General features: G+C 43.7%; 2 protein-coding genes across 2 annotated transcripts in view; both read left to right on the top strand.

Moving 5' to 3' along the window:
• Window positions 1-14,768, top strand: part of ZNF451 (zinc finger protein 451) — a gene marked incomplete at its 3' end in the record, with an annotated part of 47,429 nt that extends 32,661 nt beyond the window's left edge. The window contains exons 10-15 of the mRNA XM_080917173.1: window positions 278-1,839; window positions 6,049-6,189; window positions 7,738-7,868; window positions 8,765-8,951; window positions 11,561-11,626; window positions 14,317-14,768. Of these exons, the coding sequence (XP_080773299.1) occupies window positions 278-1,839; window positions 6,049-6,189; window positions 7,738-7,868; window positions 8,765-8,951; window positions 11,561-11,626; window positions 14,317-14,363 (2,134 nt within the window). The remainder of the gene's footprint in view (window positions 1-277; window positions 1,840-6,048; window positions 6,190-7,737; window positions 7,869-8,764; window positions 8,952-11,560; window positions 11,627-14,316) is intronic.
• A 4,190-nt stretch (window positions 14,769-18,958) lies between these two features.
• Window positions 18,959-26,418, top strand: part of BAG2 (BAG cochaperone 2) — a gene marked incomplete at its 5' end in the record, with an annotated part of 9,851 nt that continues 2,391 nt past the window's right edge. The window contains 2 exons of the mRNA XM_080917473.1: window positions 18,959-19,011; window positions 22,447-22,580. Coding sequence (XP_080773599.1) covers window positions 18,959-19,011; window positions 22,447-22,580 — 187 coding nt within the window. The remainder of the gene's footprint in view (window positions 19,012-22,446; window positions 22,581-26,418) is intronic.

Below are 26,418 nucleotides of genomic sequence, written 5' to 3'. Positions count from 1 at the left end.
CATTCACATATTTGAATGACCTTGTGGATCTAATTTACTTCAAGGCCCCTGATCAGTGCATTTGGTACTGATTGATGTTCCCTGAAATTTGCCTTCATATTTTTAATCTTCTAACTCTACTTTTAACTCTTGTACGTGAATGAGAACGATAAAATAGGGGTAATATAAAAGTACTTAAATTGCGTTGAAAAGATACCTTTTAATATTTATATTGTTATTTAAATTCTTGTCATACAAAGCAGAGAAAACTTAAACTTTTATTTTTAATCCAAATTAGGGTTCGTTGTCGAAATGCTGGACCTGTAGCTATAGCTGAAAAAAGCATTACTCAAGTTGCAAAAGAATTCATAGTAAGAGGCTATTGTTCAGATTGCAACCAGGTCTTTATGGATGAAGCCAGCACCCAAAGTCACAAGAATTCAGGACACAAAATTACACTTGCTAACTCAGTGGAAGAAGCCATCTTACTTTATTGCCACATCAGTGAAGGGCGTAGGCCTCCTTGTGATTTACATTTATTCAATCAACCGAAAATGTCATCACTTAAACGCATTCTGTCTATTAAAGAGTCCAATGCAGAGGATTGTGTCATTCCGACAAAGAAGCTGAACTTAGGAGTTGGAAGCCATGGAGGTACACCTCATGTACAGAGTTCCACAGTCACAGCCTGGTTTTGTGAATGCAGTCGGCGGTTTCCGAGTGAAGAGGCCGTAGAAAAGCATGTGTTCTCGGCAAACACCATGTGTTACAAGTGCGTGGTCTGTGGAAAGGTTTGTGAAGACTCTGGGGTCATGCGTTTACACATGAGCCGGTTTCACGGAGGGGCGCATTTAAATAACTTTCTATTTTGGTGTCGGACATGCAAAAGGGAGTTAAGAAAGAAAGATGCCATCATGGCACACGTTACTGAGTTTCATAGTGGGCATAGGTATTTTTATGAGATGGATGAGGTAGAGGAGGAGGCCATGCCATCGTCTTCTGCGGACAACCATTCGAATGCTGACAGACCACCTTCACCCATTGCTGTTGTTGACCCCTGCCTGGCGAACAGTCCTCCCCGGGGCAGATGGCAGTGTCGCATCTGTGAAGACATGTTCGATTCCCAGGAGTGCGTACAGCAGCACTGCATGTCCTTGACGAGCCACCAGTTTCATAGATACAGCTGCGCCCATTGCAGAAAGACGTTCCATAAGATGGAGACCCTGCACCGGCATTGCCAGGACGAGCACGACAATGACGTCAGGATGAAGTACTTCTGTGGACTTTGTGACCTCATTTTTAACACGGAAGAAGCATTTCTGAGCCACTATAAGGAGCACCACAGCATAGATTATGTGTTTGTGTCAGAAAAAACGAAAACCTCAATTAAAACTGAAGACGATTTTAAAATAATAGAGACCAGTGCTTTATTAAGCTGTGGCTGTCATGAGAGTTACATCTGTAAAACCAACAGAAGAGAAGACTATGACAGATGTCTTCAAATCATGCTGGAAAAAGGTAAACTATGGTTTCGCTGCAGTTCGTGTTCAGCCACAGCACAGAATGTGGCCGACATTAATACTCATGTCTGTCAAGCACACAGAAAAGAGAAAAGTGATGATGGACAGCAGTATGTGGTCAAGTGTGGCATCTGCACCAAAGCATTTCATAACACTGAGAGTGCTCAGCAACACTTCCACAGGAAGCACGCCACCTTCCAGAAACCCACGGGGACCCATGTCGGAGCTGACAGAGGGAGCACACGCCAGCCTGCTGCTAATGTCTCACATGCTGAGAAAGACCAGAAACAGACCAACTATCAGAAACATTCAGACGTGGACGTATGCTGCCAGAACATAGGTATGGCTTTACAGTGTGGGGCAAGTTTAACACACCAGTTAAACTTGCTGTGTGTGTGCACGCTTGTGCGCCCACCAGTAAGCAGGATTTGTGCTTAAGCTGTCTTTAAATAGTAGAGTAGATCTCTGTTAACAAGGACATGAGAGTTTTGAGAAATGACAGGTCACAATACTCTTTCTAAAAGATTAGAGAGTTATTCTGAACCTTAAAATCATACTTTCCTTAAAATGTAAAGGTTCATTAAAAAGAAAATGTTTTTTTCCTTTGTTTGCGAATGTGTGTGTATCTGTATCTGTGTGTGCTGTGCTTAGTTTTGTACATACTAGGCAGATGCACTGTCGCTGAGCTACATCAGCAGCTCCAGGTGAATTCCTCGTGTATCTATCTTTTCAGTCTTGTTCTTGTTTGTTTGCTTGTTTTTAAATAAAAAAAAAGTTGGGGCTGGAGAGATGCTCAGTGGCTAGAACATTGACCGCTCCTCCAGAGGACCCGGGTTCAATTCTCACCACCACATGGCAGCTCACACCTGTCTGTAACTCCAATTCTAGGGGACCTGACACCTTCACATAGATATACATGCAGGCAAAACACCAATGAACATCAAATAAAAATACATAATTTAAAACAACTTTAAAGTTTAAATTTTAATTTGCTTTGGTTTTGCTTTTTAAGACCAGGTCTCACCCATCAGCCTAGGCTGGCCTTGAGCTTACTTTGTAGCGAGGATGGTCCAGAACCTCTGTTGGTTCTTCTGCCTCCTGAATACGGGCATTGCAGCCATAACTTACCACACATGTAGTGTCAGGTGACGTTCTAATGGAGCTTTGTAATAAATAATCAAAACAGTGACCACACCAGGTACACTGAAATTATTAGAGGAAAAAGTAGGGAAAACCTTAGAACATAGGCACAGGGGAAATTTCCTGAACAGAACACCAATGGCTTGTGCTCTAAGATCAAGGATGGAGAAATGGAACTTAACGAAATTGCAAAGTTTCAGTAAGGCTAAGGACACTGTCAAGAAAACAAAACAGAGGGGGCTAGAGAAATGGCTCAGAAGCATCTAAGTAAGTGCTCAATATCCTTAGTTATCAGGGAAATGCAAATCAAAACAACCCTGAGATTCCACCTCATACCAGTCAGAATGGCTAAGATCAAAAACTCAGTTGACAGTAGATGCTGGCGAGGATGTGGAGAAAGAGGAGCACTTCTCCAATGTCGGTGGGGTTGTAAGCTGGTACAACCACTCTGGAAATCAGTCTGGTGGTTCCTCAGAAAATTGGACATAGTACTACCTGAAGACCCAGTTATTCCACTTCTGGGCATATACCCCAGAGATGCTCCAACATACAATAAGGACACATGCACCACAATGTTCATAGCAGCCCTATTTATAGTAGCCAAAAGCTGGAAAGAACCGAGATGTCTTTCAGTAGATGAATGGATACAAAAATTGTGGTATATTTACACAATAGAGTACCACTCAGTTATTAGAAACAATGACTTTATGAAATTCCTAGGAAAATGGATGCATCTAGAGAATATCGTCCTGAGTGAGGTAACCCAGTCACAAAAGAACAGACATAATATGCAGTCACTGATAATTGGATACTAAACCCAGAAAGCTCTGAACACCCCAGAAACAACATATGAAGCTGAAGAAAAACAAAGGCCAAAAAGTGAAAGCCTCAGTCCTTCTTAGGAAAAAAAAAGTGTATAGCACCCTCTCAGAGTGTGGTAGACCTGGACCTTAAATCATTAATAATCCAAGAGCTAAGATAATAATAGCCTTGTGGCAATTTTTGGTATTCAAAAGTCATTATGCTTAATCTATACACACCAAGAAAACTCTGTTTCCATGTTATATTTTTTTCCACATGTACTTTATGTTTATGGTAACTTGTAAGACTTCAATGCATACTATTAAACCTCTAAAAGAATTGAGTACTGACAAAAATATATTCATATAGTTTTATGCTAAGGAAAAAAAAAGAAGAAACACTTGTTTAAAAGGAAAAAAAAGTGACTGGAGGTAAAAAGCTCAGTGGTAGCTGGAAATGAAGGTGGGTATTCTTCTACACTTCCCTTGACCTTTCTCTCCATACGACCGGATTAAGTAAATAGAATAGTTCTTTAATTTATTTAAAGGTTTAATATTTTTGGCTTGATAAAATAAAAATAAGTCTATAGACTTTCAAATATTAATCTGTTTAACTGAAAAAGGTAGAGTAGAAACAGAAAAATTTGGCTGATAAAGTTTCTGTGTTTTTTTTTTTTTAAATCATTGTTTATAAAGTAACATGTCAATAATATCTCAAGTAATAGTTTCCGATATTTGTCAGAAACTGTCCACCTGAAGCAAGGCCTGCACAGCCCCTGCAGTGGGCCTGTGCCCAGTCTCCTGGCTTCAGCTGAGGAACAAACCCTTTGGTTCTTGCCTCTCCTACTGCACCTGCTAGACTCCACGATGCTTATCTAGAGTAGAACACCTTGCCTCCGCCCTCCTTGGTGTGCATAGCCACTGCTGGACCAAGAGGTAGATAGGCCCAGAACTGACGCGTGTGGAGGAGGCATGTGTGGAGGCCCAGCAGCTGAGGCTGGCAAGCTGGGCTCTGGTTAGACTGATTAATTACTTGCCATTGATCTATTTTTTGACATGAGGTTTTACACTGTTACTCAGACTGTTGTCATACTCTTGTACTCAAGTGGCCCTCCCTACTATAGGTGTGTGATACCACTCCAGTATATAGACCATTGGCAGTTAGTATGTGACATCACTCCAGTATATAGACCATTGGCTGTAGGTGTGTGCCACCACTCCAGTATATAGACCATTGACTGTAGGTGTGTGACACCACTCCAGGCTACAGACCATTGACTCACAGGTTTGCTCTGTAACACATATGGGTATTGATGCTTAGTTGTAGACTTTTAGTGAGAAAGCATTAGATCTTTCATAGTTAATTCTAGTTCCAAAAAAAGTAAAACAGTGGCCCCTGTGTTTTATGTTCTCTTGTGCTTTTCTTTCAGTTTTCTCATCACTTCTGGGGAACATGTGTGTCTGTGTTCAATAGGAAACGACGGTAGCATGAAGATGTAACATGGCTTGGAGATAGGAGAGGGTGGTAGTAACACATTGAAGAGGCCTCTGTTGGTCCTAGTAGGAACTGCTCATTTAAAAATATTCCAAGGCTTGCATGAAAACCACTAGAAGCTGCCAGGCCTTGTCATGGGGTCAGGTAGGAAGGGAAGTATGGGAGATGAAAGGAGAACCTTAGGGAACCAAGCAATACCAGCTCCTGTTTCTAGCACCCGTGGGATTGGGCTTTGAAGTTCCCTTATTTACGCTCTCGGGTGTTTGATCCCGGAGCCAGAGAGCTACTAAATGGGTTTGGATTTATTAGCAGACAAGCAACTTTATTAGAGAAAAGCAGATTCTCGTGACAAAGAGTATTCTTGGTAAATAACCTTGAAAATTCTCTTTGTGGGGTTTTATTATTGCCCAGGCTGCCTTCAGATGGTGACCTTCTATCCTGCCTCAAGAATGTTGGGTTGAAGGTGTGTGCTGTACCTTGTTCTTGTACTTTGTTGGTTTTACAAGTTTCTTTTGAGCCTTTCTAGACATCGGGACCTCATTTGAATGTTGTTACTATGCATTGTATTATTCTACTAGATTACTTTCGTGTCTGTGTTGACATAAGTTCCCAAGTCTTTTCATGCACAGAGTATAGATGGTGACATTCTAGTCAGTCTTAAAATTTGAGCTTCTATTTGACCTAGTACATTAATTTGTTAAAAGTAACTTTATTTTCAATAAAAAATTATATGGCTCTTTAAAAAGTAAACCTTGGCCAGTCATGGTAGTATATGCCTACAGTCTTAGCACTCAGGGTGTGAAGGCAGAAAAATCAAGGTCAGCACCAGCTTTGATAGCATAGTGATTTTGAGTCCATTCTGGGCTAAATAAGATCCTTGTCTCAAATCAAAAGAAACACAAAGGCCTTATAGTCAAGGGAAGATAGCTTAAGAAGGATACGATCAAGTGTGAAATACCCTGAAAAGGCTTCTGTAGTAGAGCTGAGTAATGGGAACAGCGAACAGATGTGCATATAGGACCTCTGTTATCTTTAGACTCGAGGAAGTAGGATATTTATGAACATTTCTTACTGAACTCTTGTTAATGTTTTTGTTTTGTTTTGTTTTTCTTAGAGGTGGAAGTTGAGCTTCCAGACGTGGACTACCTGCGAACCATGACTCATATAGTCTTTGTAGATTTTGATAACTGGTCGAACTTTTTTGGTCATCTACCTGGGCATCTTAATCAAGGAACATTTATTTGGGGCTTTCAAGGTATGGTTGAATAGGAAAGCGTTAAGACGTACCTTCTGAGAATGCGATTCACTTAAAGGCTTTTTTGCACCTTCCCGAATAGAGCATGAAAACACAGCTTGAGCATTATTACTGTGCACTACTCTGCTAGCTTACTTGTCTGCATTTGTTTTACCTTATGTATGTGTGTGGAGGTCAGAGGACAGTCTGGGGTCATTCTCTTCCTACATTATGTAGGTTTCAGGGACCATTCTTCAGCAGTTACCTCTGTTAGCACAGTTCTGTGGCATTACCTCTGTTGGCTAACCCCAAATTCAGGTATCTTTTGATATACATTGAAGAAAGGTTTATTCAACATATACAATGTGTCAGGCTGCAAGCAAGCAGGCCGGGAGGATTGTGTACTGCTAGTTGTGTGTGTTGTTTAACACTTTAACATTAACTTAAAAACAAACTTTCAGGAAGCAGCTGAGAAGCTTGTGCTTGTTACAGGATCACTAGAAAGGAGCACTGCCTCTTGACTGTGCTCTCATAGCTGTGGGGTGTCGTGACTTTCAGTATGCAGCAGTTGCCTCTTTAGCCCATTGTTGCTGTTTATGAAGTATCGCTTCACTACATACTTGTGTAAAGCACTGGCCATGCACGCCTCTGACCACTGCCTCTTAGGTTTCATTGTGTTTCCGGGCACTGGAGGGAGTTGGGGCTGAGCATTCAACAACGGTTACCTCAGCACTCTGCTCAGGAGTCTGACTTGACTTTGCCCACACAAGAAAAGCCTGTTTGAGGAAGATGAGAGCTAGAGCAGTATCGACCTATAAATGTGAACAGAAGTATTTAGAATTTGAATGCATTATTTCTTATCAGCTGACTTTGGCATATGTAAAACCTACCAAACTTTGAATTTATATAGAATGACACCATTTGAAGAATGTTAACTTCTGTTTCTTACTCTGCTTACTATTTATATGAACTTCCAAGAAAAGTCATTTTTTATGAGTGTGGGTGTTTTGTCTCTTTGTGCACTGTGCACAAGTCAATAGTGCTCATGGAGACCAGAAGGCAGTATCAGATTCCCTGGACAAGAGTTAGAGTTGTGAGCTACCCATGGGTGCTGGAAATCAAACCCCTCTTCTCTGGAAGAGCAGCCAGTGCTCTTAACCATGGAGACATCTCTTCACCTCTCACCTCATGAACTTGTGTAGACAGATTACAGGAAGTCAGTCTCTGTTTCCAAGATTGTAAAGCGACAAGGTGATGCCTGTTCTAGGACCGAGACAGCACGTCTTGTAGCTATAGGCTTTGTAGCTGGACTCTTGGTCAGCCTGTCTCCACCCTTCCTTCGTATGAACCATCAGGCCTGGTTTATGAGGTGCTGGCGGTCAGACCCCAGGCTTTGTGAACTCTGGGCACTTACTCTGATAAGTGAGTTACATCTGCAGGCCAGTTCCCCCACACTGTAATTTAGTACTTTCAAGAAGAAAAATAGAGGTTATAGTTTACCTCGATAAAGTTCTCAGTCTCTTTGTTCCTTGTTTGACTATCATTTATATTTTTTTCTATAATTAATAGGAGGAAATACCAATTGGAAGCCTCCGCTCAGCTGTAAGGTCTATAATTACTTGAATAGGATCGGATGCTTCTTTCTTCATCCTCGCTGTAGTAAAAGGAAAGATGCTGCTGATTTTGCCATATGTATGCACGTAAGTAGGCCTTTTATTAAAGGGCTGATGCCAGTCTCCATGTCTGCATGCAAGTAGGTGTGACACTAGGAACCTGATGGCGATCTAGGATGTATTTGGGGTTTTGCCTTTTGAACTGTAATGGCCGCGAAGGTGATTATTTAGAGCTGATTTCATATCAGGCTTTCTGTGTCAGGTCCTACTCACTGCTGTGTGCTCTGGCCAGGACCCCACCACACGCTCGCTTTTTATGGCAGTCCTCCTGGAGATTTCATCTGCACATAGCAAACTTTGTTATAAGTGGAATAAATAATCAAGATGACCCTCTACTTGTTGTATACAATAGACTTTTACATTTTAGTCTCTGAAGTTGACAGTCACTGGATTAATCATTGTTTTTCTAAATGGAATTTGTACATACATCTGTCTCTGCCAGTGACCTCATGAAACTACTGAGCCAGGACTCACTTTATATCAAGTCTTCTGTGTGACGTTTCTGTGTCGCTCAGATCATGTGAATGAATGCTTTTGCAAATGTGTCACTTGCTACTTCAGTCTCGGGAGATTCCTTCTTCCTTTGATTGAGTCATACAATTCACCTTCTGAACATTTTCCCTGTGAGAGTTTATTTGCTCTTCCTTGAGCAAGTGGCCTAAAGGTCCCTCCGTTGTGCAGGAGCCTCCTGTGGACTTGCAGTTTGCCTGCTGCTTTTTCCTTATTGGTGCCTTTCCTCAGTGGTTGTCTTGTGGTTGTTGGTATCTTACATTTGACTTTTGATTGCCATCTGTCAACTATGAAGGCTGGCTAGGGAGTCATTATGACATACTTTCTTAAATATGTGCTCCTTGTGACATAGACGTTACTTGATCTGAAACTCTTGCAGATTTTTAATAACCTGTGCCTTTGGTCCAACTTAGGCTGGCCGTCTGGATGAGCAACTGCCCAAGCAAATTCCTTTCACCATCCTCTCAGGAGACCAAGGCTTTCTGGAGCTAGAGAATCAATTTAAGAAGACCCAGAGGCCAGCTCATATACTGAACCCTCACCACTTAGAGGGAGACATGATGTGTGCCTTGTTAAATAGCATATCTGACACTACCAAAGGTATGCAGCTGCTGTCACGGTGCAAGCCACCCAAGAGGAGGAGGTTCCACTGCTGAGAAACAATAAACTGCTATCTGTCTGTGTCCTAAACCTGTGTGCTTTTGTCCGTCTGTCTGTCTTGTTCTTTCTTATACACTTACATCTTGTTTGTTTTGAGCAGGATCTATTATAGCCTAGGCTAACCTTGAACTTCTAACTGGAAGTAGCTTATATAACAGAGGCTAGCCTTGAATACCTAATCTTCCCAAGTGCTGAAATTCTAGGCCTATGACATCATGCCTGGTCTGATTACTTCCTTCTTTAGTGTTTCAGAATGAGGGTTAATCACAGTAATTTTCCACAGCCTTTTTTATTCTAATAGATAAAAATAGTTTCCACATATATAAAATATGTATTAATGTCATAAAACATATTAAAAGTCAGAATTCAGATCTTCACTTTGTTTCTGAGATTGCAAATTTATCTTCACATTTTTTTAGAAAATGAAGTATAGTCTGCAAGCTCAGTTCTGAATAATATCTTCCATTCTTTTCATCCACTTTATCAGAGGCACCCCACAGGCCCAGCTAGTCCTTTTGTATTTTATTCAGAAACCTTTAGTGCAAATTTCGTGTTTTAGAACGAAACACTTGTCACCTAAGTTTTCAGTAAAATGGCTTTTTATTGAGGACATACTATTTTATAGTCTTGTTCAAACATTTAGAGTTTAGACACATTTAAGTAACGTGATTTTTTTTCAGTCCTCTTTTTTGATATGCTATGGGTTAGATGTACTGGATTCTAAATCTTTGGGAAGATTCAGTTAACCTGTGGCCTCTGCTTTCCTTTTCATCAGTACCATCCTGCTTTCTACAAGCCAGATTCCATGGTTAGAGGCAGGTTACCACTCACCCACGAGTACTCTTAAGTTATCGGCTCTAGCCATGTGCATTAAAAGTGAGGAAGAGGTGCATATAAAGCAAATATGCTGCATTTTATTTACATAAAAGTGTATCTTAAATCTTCTCTTTTTGAAGCAATACTTAGGAATTTTTATTTATTTTTGACAGAAACGAAATTAATTGTGAGAGTTCTAGTGCCTCAAAAATGAAGTGGACCTGGTGCTGAACACAGGAAAAGCAGTTGGCATTGTGAATGCCCTAGGATCCACGCGGAGCCATTAAACTGGTCTCCCTGTCTTTCAGGCATCTCACATTGTATATACGTAGCCTGCAGCTCTGAGAAGTGCAGTAGCATGCCTGGCTGGCTGCCCATCCAACTTAGTGCTACTCTGTGTGGATCAGTGTCCTCTCTTGAGAACGAGAAGCAATGAGGAAGAGTTTGCCACAGATAATTGTTACCAGATACTTTATAAACAGTCTGCTATGTGGACGGACCTAAGACTTTGCTGTGTGCATTTGGTTATGGCTTTACAACAATGAGTAAGATCAAAGAATTAAGTGTAATTTATGTCTGTAGAGTCAAAGATGCAGAGACTCTGAAATCCATCTTAGAAAGTGGATATAGAAGGTCCCATGTGCAGTAAGTGTGTGAACAGTAGAGGCAGTACTATGCCTATAGGATAGGCATACATTAAACTATCTTTGAAGTGAGGAAATGGCCAATCTGCCTCTTGCTTCTGAGTCTTCATGGTATAGTTAAGTTTACACAGAGGACTGAGAGCAGAGGAATGTTAACGATGGTCTCAGTTTGTGTGGATCGGTTGGTTGAGGCAGAAGAGCCTCTGCAGCCCAGTGTATGCTGCACTCGTTGAGACTGACAGTTCCACAAAGAGCTGAGGCACTGGGCCAGTTTGCAGATGATCTTTTGCCTGACCTGACTTTACACTGTAGGAACGGAACCCGTTGGTCTCCTCTGCTGCCTGCTCAGGCGTGAGCCGTCTCATCAGCTTTCTGCTTTTAATGTCTGTACTCTAGAAGCTGGACTTTTTAAGACTAATTAAAACGTTTCTCTAAGACATTGCTGGAAGTATTTAAAGGAGTATGTTTAAATAGCAAACTTTCTGCAGAAATGAAATACAAATTTAAATTTTTCTCAAATTGTGAGTGAAATCTTAATTTTTGATGTTTTTCCGTGTTTTTGCAGAGGCAAATACTAGTTTAGTTATTTTGACTTTAACTCAGTCCCTATAACATATTTGTGTGCTGTGCATGTCTTTTTTATATAGTTGTATGTTGACACATTGATATGTTCAGTTAAATTTTGATGAAAAGTGATTAGCCAAATAAATGAGGTCACTGGTTATGCCAGAAGTGGTTTTATTTTTTCTCCCATTACCTGGTCAATTGTAGCAGTTTATAGAAACACGAGGTTCATTATGAAAGCTGTTACGACACACTGCACACTGCGTGACTTTATGCCCTGTGTTGCCATTGTCAGTTGAGGCTTTTATTGCCCTTAGAGATGAAAATGTAAGCACTGACAGCAAGCCCTGCTGGGCTAGCAGTGGGCGCTACTAAGCTCGGTATGAGAAAATGTTTGAAAATACTATTGTCTGGCGAAGCATGGTGGTTCACACCTGGGGCAGGAGAATTGCTGTGAGTTTGAAGCCTCATATGGAGTACAGGACACAGGTTTTTCAGAGCTGTCTTTGCATCTCTCTCTTACAGAGTGTGACAGCGATGACAGCACGGGGCTGAAAGGCTCTCCAGCGGAGGAGCTCAGGACCATGGAAGGTAAGACTGCATGCCTGCCGCCCCAGCACATCCCTGCCACCCAGCCACATCCCTGCTTCCCCAGCACATCCCCCAACCCTGGAGCTCATCCCTGACTGTGTCCAGGAAATGCCAGTCAAAATTTCGAATTTTAACTAGATACACATTGAGCTGAGTTTTGTGAGTTTCTGGCTGTTCTGGTCATCTGCATTGTGTATAAGTGGGTATATTTCAGAACCTCTCCAGATTTTGTTATTTTTACAATCTATAGTTAGGACATTGAATGTTTTTATGGTTCTTAGTTTAGGGAAAGAATTATTGTTAAACATTTCAAGTAACATGTTGGGGACATAGCTCAGTGCTTGCCCAGTAGCTGCATAAAACCAGATGTGAGGTTAACAGAGAGGAAAATCGGACAGTTAATGCCATCTTTGGCTATCTGGTAATCTGGGTTACATGAGACCCTGTCTCAAACATTTAACAAATCAGAGTCCAAAAGAACATACCTTAAATGTATCACTGGTAAATTCGAAACACCAGCTTTATGTCTATAGAAGATCAAAGGAGCATGGCAGTGTGCCTTATTCCTGATGATGCCTCTGTCCAGTTTCAACCCACAGTGTCCTCTGCCAAGGCAGGGATACGATCCCCTCCACTTTCCCCTAATTACCCTTCTCTTCTTTTCCTTTCCACCAGTGGTTTTCTCCCTTCCTAATGCTGCCACTCTTTAATACAGGTCCTCACCTTGTGGAACACCCAGTGAGAAGATTATTTTTTTGCCACTTCTTAGCTGTAGTTTTGCTGCTCTTAAGAGTCTTCTTCCCAGGGTTTAATGGTTGATTGTATGAGCAAAAACCATATTTTTTTTGCAGTCTGTGTTGGGTTATTATTTCTGGCTTACAGCACATCCCCCTGCTCCACAGAACATACCCTGTGTTTTGTCCCGAGAGGTTCTCAGGGGAAGTAGATGGCTGGCTGCTTTTCATTAACGTTTCAGGTAGCCATGGATTAAAACAGACAAACTAATTTGTAAGGTCTGTTCTGCTTTTTCTGAGTCCAGGATCCCACACTGAGAGCAGAGACTGTCTACCTAAGAGTACAAGCTAGTCAGGGCATGGCCAGTGAAGAGGGGCAGTATAAATCCCACAGTGCTCTCCTGTCCTTCCGTCTTTGTGTCTGGTTTTTTTGAGACAGGTGTCTTGCTGAATCTGAACTGAACTTGCCCTTTAGACTGCATTGCCATTCTGTCTGCTTCCCAGTGCTGGGCCTGCAAGCTCATCCCAGCAGCTCATTTTATATGGGTTGTGGGGATGTAACGTCACATCCTCAGCCTGTGACAGTAACATTACTCACTGAATCATCTCCATGCCTCTAGTATTGTATTCTTGTTTCTGGTATATGATATGCATTTAGTTAATAAATATCAGTTTCTCTCTCTCTCTCTCTCTCTCTCTCTCTCTCTCTCTCTCTCTCTCTCTCTCACTAATACACACCTCTTATATGCCATGTTGCAGATAGCTTCATTGTGCCTTACATGCTACAAATCCAAGCTAATTTCCCCTGAGTTTTATTGAAATATGGTTGAGAAATAGAAAGTCAATTTAATAGTCATTTTGTAGTATTACCTCGCTGTTTCTGGAACACACTGTGTAACCAGGTTGGCCCTAAACTCAAGAGACCTCCCTGTTTTTATTGGCTTGCTCTTTGTCATCATCCCAACTCCACCAGGCAAGGGATAGCTCACTGTTGTAACCCTAGCTGCTTGTCTCACAGTGCTCCACATGTCTGTCTCTCAAGTGCTGGTGCCACCACATCTGGATTCTATTTCTTTATAGTTGCATTTTCTTTAGTGTGTATCTGTTGCAGTAAATATTAAAAATAAAAGGGCCTATCTCTTTATTGGCCCTTGCTCCAAGGGTGCAGCTTTTAGTATGGAGCTATGCACATAGCCTCTGTCACTCGGTTTGCACGACGGCCCCACCACAAGATCACAAGATTCCCTTCCTAAGCAGTTCACTCCGCCTGCCCTGCTGCCTCTGTCCTGGGTGGTGCTTACCCTCCTGGCGTCTTCTTTCCTCCACCGCCGTCACAAACATCACTTCAAAGCCCGGTAACTTTTCAAACGGGTTTATATAATAGATTCTCAGTTCACAGACCCTCTACACATCAAGATTACATGTAATAGACAGATACAAACTGCCCTTTCATATGAGATAAAGACCTATAGAATTCTTTTAAATATTTGTATCTACAGCCACCAGAATCTAAGTCTGCTTCCTCCCACTCCATCTTGATTTTTCTTTTTTTTCTCAATCCCGTTCCTCTTCCGTTTTCCTCCCTTTTCTCCTCCTACCTCTTCACTGTCCAATCACATATTGACGTGACATAAATCTACATGTATCTATGTATGGTGCTATGTGTGCACCTGTGGAGGCCAGGGGACAATTCGGGGCAGTTGCTTTTCCTACCATGTGGGTCCATGGCGTTGAACCCTGCTCACCAGGCTTTTACCCCCTGAGCTGTCCCAGCAACCAACCATTTGCATTTTTTATATGTATCATCCTGAACCTTTTAGGAAATACGTTAGTGGTCAGAGTTGAAGTGCCATTAAGTGTTGTTTCAGAATATGAGACTTTATTGTAAGTTTGCTGCTACTTGACAAGTTGTCTGTTCTCTGTCCTGTTCTAAAATCTTTTTCTGTTTAAATACAGATGTGGAATTAGAAGAAGCTATTAGAAGAAGTCTCGAGGAGATGTAATTAAGATATTTCCACACAACATCCAGTGGCTTGAAGAGACTCAGGAAAATGAATTGACTTTGTTTTCTACAGGAGGCCAGAAATCTACTGGAATAAATGTATCAAAAACATGTTTTATTCTTTTCTATGTTCAGAATCTTGTATTTGCTTTGTATTTTGTGCTCTTGTGTAAAAAATGAACGGAAGGAACAGAATACATGCCAATACTATAAGGAACAGAAAACATAAACCATATTCTAATGATGGCTGTCTCATTTCTCCAAGTAACTTAGAATTCATGCATTTAGGTTACAGTCATTTTCTCAAAGGAAAAGCGTGTGTCAAGTTCTGTCTTTCCTTAGCATTGCATCTTTTTCTGTACTTTTCAAATGGGCTCTGTTTTATTTTTTTAGGAATAAAAATGAATATAAATAAAAGGCGCCATAATTCAGTTTTTCCAGAAATTCTGTGTGTTGTGTGACCCTAATGTGTACTATACCTTGGAGATCACTGCCTGTGATTATTAGAAGAGTAATGGAAATTGGTCACAGAAATAGATTCAAGTCAGCAATGTTCCATGTGCTGTCAGCTGTGTGCTTGCTCTGATGAGAGTTGCACATTGCTACTAAAACATCTTTAAAGCAAGTAAGATGAAACCTTTTATACCCCTTTCAGACTTGTATGGTTTGGAATACCAAAGTATAAACATAGAATTAAACTTAATTTAGTATAAGTTCTTTTTTTTCTCTTTCAACTTTATTTTAAAAAAGAGAGATACATGTGCAAATTTTTAAAGGCATTTTGGTATAACATTATATGAACATATTTTTGTCAGTACTTAACTCTTAGAAGTTTGACAGTATGCATTGAAATCTAAAGTTCTTTTTTATATTCATACAAACCCTTTTAAATTGTTTTCTGCTTTTTTTGTAAATATACTTTTAAAGAAATGTTAAAATTTTGTCTACTCAGGAATAATTCTTTTTTTAAAGATTGATTTATTTATTACATGTAAGTACATTGTAGCTGTCTTCAGACACACCAGAAGAGGACATCAGATCTCATTACAGATGGTTGTGAGCCACCATGTGGTTGCGGGATTTGGAATTCAGGACCTCTGGAAGAGCAGACAGTGCTCTTAACCACTGAGCCATCTCCCCAGCCCAGCTTTGTGTGACTGTCTAGTTCTTCATTGAGTTTAATCTGGGAAGGTATATTTAGTTCTTAAGGGTTGAAGCTTCATTGGGAGTAAGCATCTCAGACTGCCTTGATGTGTAGGTTTTATGTTATTTGGGCAGAAATGTCATAAATTTTTGAGACATAATTTGTCAATATTAATATTTCTCTACCTGGGCATGCCTATGATTTCAGTACTCAGTCTGTCTGAGTCAGGAGGACCACTCTGTGGTGAGACTCTGCCTCAAAAAGACAAAGTAACAAAATTCTAAATATGAAGCTTTTCTTTTTGGTTAAGACAGAGATGTGGCTTGGATTTTGTCTTTTCTCTGCATCACTGAATGATTTCGTATAAAATCAAATCTCTGGTCTTTTCATGTTCCTTCCTTGGGCTGTCCTAGAGGAGCTAGTGAGCTCCAGGAATGGCCTCTGACATCAGTTTCCTCTTCTACTTTCTGAATAGCCATACATAGATTTTTAAAATAGATATTATAACTTGAGAGTTCATTATTCAGTTGCAAAATCAACCAGACTGTGGTTTATTTTTCTTCTGTTTTTATTTTATTTATATGAGTACACTGTCTTCAGACATAGCAGAAGGGGGCAGCAGATTTCATTACAGATGGTTGTGAGCCACCATGTGGTTGTCAGGAATTGAACTCAGGACCTCTGGAAGAGCACTCAGTGCTCTTAACCGCTGGGCCATCTCTCCAGCCCCGTTTTTGTTTTTAAGGTGGTGTCACTGTGTATCCCAGACTGCTAGAACATTTTATGTTAAGGTGTCAAGCAAGGCCATAAGGTACTCTTCGGACCTTAAACACGTTTGCAGGAGCTTGCTAAATAGCAAGAAGGGCAACCCTAAAAGATGTAGAGCTCATCCAAGCTCGGAGCCGGTAGTCTCTTAGGAAGCTTCTGTGTTAATGTGGCTCTGTGTGCACAGTGAGCACTCAACTGCATGCCTGAGGGCAGGGACTCCTAGCAGTTCACACGGCGTGCACAGCATCTTGGGCTGTAATAGACAACAGCTGGACATTGTGATTTAACAAGAAGGGGGTATTTCACTGAGGCTCCTATGAAGAGGTAATATTGTCATCACTGCATTTCTACCAAGTGATTTAAAACATTACAAACTTACTGCTTTGTAATTTCATTAATAATTGAGTTGTAGATTATTATCTGCAAGTATATCTCTAATATTGATGGGCTTTTTTTCATTGCATCATTAGTTTTTTCACAAGTTACTGTGAATCTACCATGTGACAGCAACTGCTTGTAGTACCCGAGATGTGATCATAAGCGTGCCTGTCCCTCTACTGCCCAGATGTGGAGAGTGGGCAACATGAACAGTATCAGATGAGTAAGCAGATAAAACAGTATCTGTTAGGGATAATGTGCTGACTGAAAAAGGGAGGGTGATGTACAGGGTTGGGACTGAGCTCACATGCAGCTCTGGGGAACATCTAATCTGGGGCAGCATCTTGCTGTGCAGCCTAGGTCAGTCTCCAGCTTCCTGGGATTACTGATAGGCACCATTCCATTGATGAGGAAAGAGCCGTGTGAAAAGCATACAAGGTGGCCCCTGACCTTGAGAGATTGCAGCCTTGTTTACTCTGATGAGCACTGGAGCTTGTGGAGTCTCCCGTGTTTGAATACTGTATTGAGGGTTCACGTGGGGGGCGGGGCAGGCAAGCCGGATAGATGCTGAGAGAGCAGACGAGGATCCACAGCCATCCAGGTGAAGACTGAGCCCCCGAGATGGTAGGGCTGGCAGGTCGAGGTGGACTCTGATGTTAGAACTGGTGCCTGAAAATTGTAATGGCCAATGGTTACCTGTCTTGCGGAAGCCAAACTAAGCACAGCCAGGATGTAAAAGACAAAGACTTGCAACCTGCACCGGGCAGGAAGAGATCCGGGAGCTGTTACCGAAGCAAAGCTCTCCACAAACTCAGGAAGCACTGAGGGATCATAAGGAGCACGCCCGCTCCAAAGCCCGCTCCGTTAAGGTGATTTATATAAGGAAAACGGCATAGACGCGTCTTTAGACAGGAACATACCCGTTGCAATTTAGTCTGGAAATGCCTCCGAGCGTGCTCAGCTTGTGACACATTAAAGCAAACATTGAAAGATGCCTGCTGTTTTACTTTCCTACTGCTGTGATAAAACACCTCAACCAAGGCGACCTGTAAAAGAAAGCATTTAATTGGACTTAGAGACATGTCCAGAGCACTCACATCTCAAACCCAAGCAGAGGCAGAGAGACACTGGTGATTGCTTGAGTCTTTTCAGACCTGCCCACAGTGATACACTTCCTTCAGCAAGGCCACACCTAGTCCTCCCCAGTGTCGGAGGTCCAAGTGTCCAGAGGGCATCTCATTCAAACCACCACATCTGCCTGGCTTAGTTGCCAACCTAGCACAGAGGCAGATGCTATACCACAGAGCTATGTCTGCAGCCCCCTTTATTTTTTTGACACAGGTGCTTGCTGAGGCTACCCAGCCTAGCCCTGAATTCACACTGGCCCAATGTACACAACCCCGCCTCAGCCTCCAGGAGAGCATTAGACTTGAGACCTGCCCAAGCTCAGACTTTCAAGACCTCCACAAAATGTTCAGATTTCATGGTTGTGTCGTGAGATGACAGTATTTACTGAAGCCAAGATAATGCACCGTTCGTTAGGATTAAGATGAGTTCAGGGTGGGGGGAGTGGGACAAGAAATACTTAAGGGGCTTGTCTCTGTTCAGTAATCAGATGGCTTTGAGTTCTGAGTAAAGGATGTAAATGAACTTTGTTCACCATTTTCTGTACCCTGTGCCTTGAGAGGACAAAACACAGCAAGTAGACTAGGCTTTGTATTTCAGCCCTACTCCATCCCTTAACTGACCTCTACAGCTTCTGACATATGAGCCTATTGAATATAATTCACCGAGGATTTAAACAAGTTATGCGTGAAAGCAACAGTCCTTTCACTGGAAAGGAGAACACAGATGCACTCGGCTTCTCCTTATTTGGAGCCTGTGGTCCAGGCTGTCCCTGTACTCTCCGAAGCCCGCCTAGTTACCGGACAGGTCGGGCAAGTCGAGGCTGCTCTTAGGGCGTACTGAATTGTCTCCGGCTCTCCTCACGTCACGAGCTGCACCCACAACGTCCTTGCTGTGAATCGTGGGTGCTGGGGGGGAACGGCGGAGGCTCCCGGCGCGCCGGGACAGGGTCCCCCACCCAGGCGCGCGGGCGGCTGCGCCCGCGCCTGCCCTTGTTTGGCCGCGCGGCCTCGGGGGTGGGGAGGTGGGGGCGGTGCCGTCCGCGTCAGCGGCGCCCGCGGTGACGGCGACGTGCGGCCCGCGCCACTGCTGCCCGCGGATGCTGAGGACCCCCGGAGCTCATGGCCCAGGCGAAGATCAACGCCAAGGCCCACGAGGGCCGCTTCTGCCGCTCGTCCTCCATGGCCGACCGCTCCAGCCGCCTGCTGGAGAGCCTGGACCAGCTGGAGCTCAGGTGAGGGCGGCGGGGGCGCGCGCGGGGGGCGCGCTCCGGGTGGGCTCCCCTCCCCCGGCCGGACAGAGCGGCGAGCGAATGCGGCTTGCAGAACTTCTAGAACCTTCTGCGCGGTCCCCCTCTGCCTTTAACTTTCCTGCTTCCAGGAGGGTGGCAGCAGGTTGGTGTGGTTCCCACCCCCACCCCCCCACTGTAGTAAGTTTCTTTGCCCTAGATCACATCATAGTAACACTAGAGTAAGTTTAAAAAGAAAAAAAAAAAAAAAAAAAAAAACAAATCCAGGACTGCCCCTCCCGGGTACCAGCGAGAGTCAGACTCAAGAGGGGCTGAGCGAGGCACCAAAGTTGGATATAATCCTCATTCTCTTAACCACGTGCAATGTCCTCTGCAGTCTGTCCATGCTTGTCGCGCATTTAGAAGACACAGCTGACACTTTGGAAGTGCCAGTCTCAGGCTGGAGAACACCAAAGGCAGGAGTCACACTCTCCCTAAGATCCTATCACGGAGACAGCCTTGTAGTAAAATTTCTAAATCATGAATACTACTAGCAAATGCTGTGAACACTTCGTTGGCTTTAACGACATGAGCTGTGTATCTTGGTGGCAACGCTAAACGTCTCCAAAGTCTCGCTTGTGTTCAGGTGGTGTTCCATAAAAATCTTATCGAGACACCCTGACACACTTGGTTCCCTAGTTTTCCCCGGGTTCTGCATAAGCAGAAGAAGAGGAGCCCAAACCTTTAAGTCTTGTGTGCGCTCTTCTGTACACGCATTCTCCAAACACGGGAAAGTGTTTGCACAGAAAAAAAATACAAGCAGTGTTTGGTACAAGTTCATTGTTATTATCGTTAAGAGAAAAGAACCAGAAGGTGAGAAAACTTTCAGTCTCCGGAAGTAGCCACTAGAGAAGCCGAACCCCGCGTAACCCTATGCCCCCCACCCCCAAACCGGAGACAAAGGGACCTGTGCTGGGAAAGGGGGGCTCTGCTTTAAAGCCCCTCTGAAGAGAGGGGAGTGTTTCCCTCTGGGAGGTAGGCTCTGAACTTTGACCACAGATTCTCAACTGCTCCGATTTTTTTCATTGAAAGGGTTCCGGAAGCCTTTAGTCTTCCTCCAGCTGAGTCATTGTTCTGAAACTTGAGTTAATCCTGCCCGCAAGCTGAGTCCTTCCTCTCCTCCTGGGGGCCTCTGGAGAGTCTGGGTGTTGCTTAGTGTTACATTCTAATGTCTGGTTACTGTCGGAGGACTCCTGATTCAGGCACATAAGCGATTTAATTATGTTACTTAGGTTGCGCTGAAGGGGGTTTATCACCGTGTGTTTAATGGTTCAAGGCCTTTACCAGTAACTGCAGATTTCTGTAAGTATTGTTTCTCCCTTAAAAATGTAATGTGCACTTAGAAGTAAGTATGTCAGAAGGTGCAAAGAGAAAGAGGGGTTGCTGCCCCTAAAGGTTTGGGGGTCACCTGGACTGTGCCACAGAGCACGGCACTATATGCGTATACATATACTCCCATGACTTCTCTCCAACTTTCTTAGTGTTCATGTCTGAGGGAGCAGTGGATGGGCTACTGTAAATCACTGGTTTGGGGCCAGTGGGCACCTTCCGTTCAGTTGAATGGGTTCTGTGAACAGCGAAAGCCACTGTTCTTTCTGTGAAGCTGAAACCACACCAAGGGCTTTATGTCCTGCAAGATGAAGAGACCTCTGAGTGTCTAAAATGCTTTAAAATGTTTAGCCCTGTTTTATAAACTGGTAACAGATGCCATTTGTTTTTAGTGCCTTATAATATTAACTACACCACCTTACATTAGAAAAATTATTTTTTTTACTACATCTCTTCTCCTGCAGTGCTTTCTCTAAAATAATCCAGTCCTTTCCTGATTTTCACGACCAGTTCTATGGGGATTCTGCGCTTGTCGAGGCTAAATAGCTTACTTCTTAGTGGTTATCCTACTTTATAAATAATCCATGTTAGCATTAGCTGGGCCTCGTCTCTCTGTGGGAGTTACCGTTATCTGTATTGTACAGATGAGAAATTGACACCCAGATGCACACGAGTCCCAGTCCAGAGCAGTGAACTTCACATGTGAACAGGGAAGACCGGCTGCTCAGATCAGCACCCTGGGTCCTGGTCTTGAATGTCACTCTTCAGACTGCCCAGGTGACATATGAATGAATATGCTTTTATTAAAAGAGAAGAAAGTCAATTGGGCATTTTATTCAGTGAGCATTGACGACCTAGGACATGCCATGTTATTGAGAAACTTCTAGAAGCTCTGGGTGATAAGGAAGCTGTTTAAGGGCTGGGGTTTGGACGTTGGCCAAGGAGGTCTAAGTGACTGCTGAGCAGCTCCTTTCCAGGTCACTCAGCCAGCAGGGGACAGGGAGACAGGCCACCCACATGTTTGGTTTCTTACTGTTTAAGGTTCCTGTTAGGATGTGCCAGTGTTCCAGGACCCACAGAGCAAGTCGACACCATTTTTAATTTGGAGTAACAGGCTATAATTTAGAAGGAACACTGTAATTTTGATCCTTATGAAACCCCCGAGAGGGGAAGGCGTTTTTTTTTTTTTTTTTTTAGCAGTGAGAGGACTGGACTGTGATGGGACTTGGTTGGAAGGAAGTTTGTCTGACATGTTCATAACCCTAGGTTTGATGTCTGGCTTTGGAAAACCATCATGGGGGTGCATGCCTGCAGTCCAAATCCTAGAATCATGAGGATTTGGTCAGCCTGGGACACACGGGACCCTCTCTGGGGATAAGGGAAGGCCGAGGTGCTTTGCCTTACTGGTCTGTGGCTCGTTCACACTGACGATGAATGAAATACAATATTTTGGTGACTGGGAAAAATAATTCCTGACAGTATCGGGATGCCTGGTCTAGGAGTTTAAGAACATGTTTTAGAAAAAGTTCCCTTCAGGTAAATCCACGGAGATGAGTATTTGCCGCTCCCTTGTTTACGACAGCATGTAGTTTTGTCATTGCCAAATGAGCCTGTGTTCACGACAGTAAGTTCAGAATGACCACTGGGAAACCAGCGCACTCTGACGTCACACGTACTGGTTGACTCATGCTGAATTTCTCAGTTTGGGCAGTCACGTGATAAACTTCCTTCCGGCTCTGCTTAGTTCGGCCACAGCCGAGGTCTCCTTATCATTGTGTCTCTGGGGGAGGAAATTTCAGCAAAGTCAGCAGTAGGTCCTCACAGCTGGTGGGTGGTTTGGGGTTTTGTGACAACAGTTTAGGAAGGACTGCCTGCACCTGACATTCTGTACTTCGCGGCCGCGGGCTCATGAGCCACCTTTAGGCTGGGAACCAGGTGAGGATGCTGCCGTTTTATGCAATGCCTTTGCCAAGGCCTGCTTAGGGTGATGTGAAATCTTCTAGAAGCCCCGCCCAGTCGGTTGCGTCATCGTGAAGGTGTGTTCTTCCCCAGTTTGAACAGGAGACTCACGGAGCTGCTCCCTGGATCCCAGCCCACACAGAACTGCCCCTTGTCAACAGGACAAGAATCATTGCCTGAGTTTAAGATTGTGTTCATATTTGTCTATTCCAGCTACTTGAGAGACGGTAGGGAGGCCGGCAGCATTTAAGGTCCCGTCACTAATCGCAAACTAACTGGGAGGGTACATGGACAACGTTTGTGAATGAGTTCTAAGTACAGCGATAGCGGATAAACAGTACAGACGGTCTTAGACAAGCCAGGCAGTAAGGAAAGCTGGCTTTTGATGCATGAAGTCCGAGGTTCCGTCACCAGGACTGATAAATCAGGCATGGGATATGTTTGGGATACCAGCACTCAGTAGGTAGAAGCAGACAGAAGTTCAAGTGTGTTCCAAGCCAGCCTGGGAAACAGGAGGTCCTGTCTCAAGAAAGAAGAGGTAGGGGTGTGTGTGTGTCTGTGTGTAAAACAAAACAGTGTTAACAAAACCGTATTGTTAGCTAGTTTTAAAGAAAATGATACAAGTTACAGTCATGTGGGAAAAGGGACTCTCAATTGGGAAAATGCCTCTACTAAGATCACACTGTAGGGGGCTGGAGAGATGGTTCAGCGGTTAAGAGCACTAGGGGCTCTTCCCTAGGTCCTGAGTTCAGTTCCCAGCAATCACATGTTGGCTCACAACCATCTGTAATAGGGTCTGATACCCTCTTCTGGCATTTGGGCATACATGTGGATAGAACACTCAGATACATTAAATAAATAAATCTTAAAAAAAAAAAATCAAGCAAGCTGTAAGCAAGATTTCGACCTTAATGCTGAGACTTTTAGTTCCTCATGTTGTGGTGACCCTCATCTGTGTCCCCAATGGTCTTAGAGGACCCCTGTGAAAGGGTTGTTTGATCCCCAGAGGAGTTGTGACCCACAGGTTTAGACAGACCGTGTTAGCTCTTATGTGTAAGAAACCAGTGCATTGTGGGTAGTACCATGCTTAGGCGGGGCGGTTGCTTAGGCGGGGTGGGGGGTCTGCATCAGCTCCTGCTTCCACGTTCCTGCCCTGACTAAGCACCAGAACTGCCTGGTGTGATGAACTGTGGTGTGGAGGAGTCTGGAAAATAAACCCTTTCCTCCCCGGTCGCTTTTGGTGATGGTGATGTATCACGGCAATAGAAACTGTGACTAAGACAAGCTCCAAAGGAGGTATCATTCTCCTTAGCAGAAAGGAAGGGGGAGCTGTGAACAGTTCCTGCCCAGGGGAAAGGGTTTTCTGAAAGATCCTAAGTGTAAGGAAGAATGCGAGCTGGAGAGATGGCTCAGTGGTTAAGAGCACTGACTGCTCTTCCAGAGGTCCTGAGTTCAATTCCCAGCAACCTCATGGTGGCTCACAACCATCTGTAATGGGATCTGGTGCCCTCTTCTGGTGTGTCTGAAGACAGCTACAGTGTACACACATTGAATAAATAAATAAGAATGCTGTAAGAACAGCAAATGAAAGAATACATAGGTGTTTGCGCTGACAACTTGTATTCTGTATAAAGAACTCACCCTGCACACTCCCCCCCCCCCCAAAGATCAAACCCAAGGTTCTACAAACAGGTGCACACATTCTGTATGCCCTCGCTCTGTCCCTAGCCCAGATTAACTTTTTTTCTATGGAGATGAAAGGTGTTTCCCCCAAGGATGGGTCCTTTCTCATCTGTTGTCTAAAGTCCAGACTCCCTGCTGTAACCGATTACTGTGAACGAGCCCTTTTTAGAACAGCCCTCATCCCGAGTTCATCTTCCGTTTAGAATGAGCTGCAGTGTTCAAATGGTATCTGGTCCGTGAGCATCTGTGCATCATTTCTCTAAACACGGGAGTCATAATTAGAGTTTCTAATTATAGACACTCCCCTCTCGTGCCAGCTGGGCCTCCTTCGTACCTACTGGGCTCATGTATCTGCCAGAGGACATTACTGTAATCCAGAGGGGGCTAGAGGGCCTTACATTGTGGCCAGATTTGTACATACAATTCTCTCCTATTTTTACCAGCTCTTAGAGACAGGCTGTGAGTGTTGCACCCAATAGCTACATGCTATTTTGGGGGTTGACAGGTGGGTGACTGGGATAAGAATGGGAGGTCCTGGGTTGATGTGTGCTAATAAAAGGTTGGTGGACGAGTTCCCTCCCTGGGTTAGAATGCCAGCCCATGGCCTCATGCTCTAGGGTCAACTGTCACGGTTTCTCTAGAAAAGCTGGAAATGTGCTCACTGTAACCTGTAAGAAAAGTGACCCAGAAATGGACATCTCTTAAATTGGTGAGATGTTTTTCTCTCGCTTTTCATGATTCGAACACCTGAGTTCTCAATGGCAGGGTGTGTTGTGTTTTGTGTGTGTGTGTGTGTGTGTGTGTGTGTGTGTGTATGAATAAAGTGTTCTATGGTATGATCAGGGTTTTACACCAAAATTTTCAAGAGGCTTTCCCTTTAAATTTGGGAAAAGGCAAAACCCCCATCCCTGCAGCTGTCTAGAATAGAACCAGAAGACATCAGTAGCTGCTATAAAGAAACAGCAATTGTATTAAGACACGAAGGGTTTTTAAGATGATATGATCATTCACAAGGTCTCTAGAAATCCATAAGGCTTCTGTGATGAATATTTAAAAGCTAATAAGGACTAAATAAAAAATAAATAAAACAATAAAATAAAGAAAATAAGATATAAATTCAATCATGTTGTCCAAAAGGATGTCAGATTTCCTCCCATTTTTTAAAAGAAATCAAACTTATACAATTTATATGGAGGGATAAATATCTATGGGGGGGAGGCTGTTCTACCAATTATTGCATGGGATAGAGGCCATGATGCTGTAATGCAGGTACAGGGTTCGGGTACCCAGAGTACTGACTGGAGAGATTAAAAGGTCCATTCTGAGTAGGTAGCACAGGATCTGATGTAATGACTGAGTCTAACTCAGTGGACTTAACAAATACCAGGAAGGTAAAACCATAAATAGAATAAGGGAAAATATTATGAGCAGAATATGAGAAAAGCCGCTACAACGTCAAAAGCCTAAGCCGTGTGCACGGAAAGCCACCGTAGACTGGAAATGCCTCCTAGCGTTCGGGAGGCAGGCTGGAAGGCTGGTCTGCTTTATGCTGTGAGATCCTGCTGCAAAAATAACAATAGTGATGACATCAACCGCAGCAGCAGCGGCGGCGGCGGGCGTGAGGGATGGCCCAGTGCTTAAGAACACTGGGTACTATTGTAGAGGGTCTGGTTTGGTTCCCAGCACCCATTACAGCCACCCATATCCATTCCAGGGGAGTCAAAGCGCTCCTCTGCCCACCGCGGGCACATATACAGTGCACTTACACGCATGCAGCCAAAGCACTCAGTAAATCGAGGCTCCCTTAACTGGGTAGGCTAACATATGCAGGGCATCCCAGGGGCTTGAGGCTGAAACACAGAGAACAGGGCCACCCTGGGTAATAAAGTTATTGTGAGTTTATGAGGGCGTGTGGGGGGGTGTCGGTATCGAGGGCCGTCCTGAACAAAGCTCACAGCACAAATGATGGTGGATTATCGTGTCTGACCAGTAAGAGCCCAACTCTGACCAGTGTTGAGCATGCAGACTCCAGCTCAAGTCACCGAAGTGTGAGTGGGGGGGCGTCTCTGATTGGTCGGAGTAAAGAGAATCAGACGATCTACTCATGACACACTGATGTCCGGGAACCAGGTGGTTCTGAGAGTAATCAGGAGAGAGAGCGAGAGGGAGACAGAGGGGAGGGGTGGACACAAATCCAAGATGCCAGTGTACAAACGCAGATCTTTAAAGAACAAGCCCACAGAAGTGAGCGTGGACTAGCGTTGCCCTGAGCAGGAAACAGTGAGCAAGCAGGAGGCAGAGAAAGTAGCTGAGGGGACAGGAGGATTGTTGCAAGTTCTAGGCCTGCCTTTGACAAAACAGCACACACGGAAGAAGGTTTTT

The sequence above is a fragment of the Micromys minutus genome (assembly GCF_963924665.1).
Source record: "Micromys minutus genome assembly, chromosome: 5".
Classification (NCBI taxonomy): Eukaryota; Metazoa; Chordata; class Mammalia; order Rodentia; family Muridae; genus Micromys; species Micromys minutus.
This window is presented reverse-complemented; position numbering and strand designations above follow the sequence as displayed.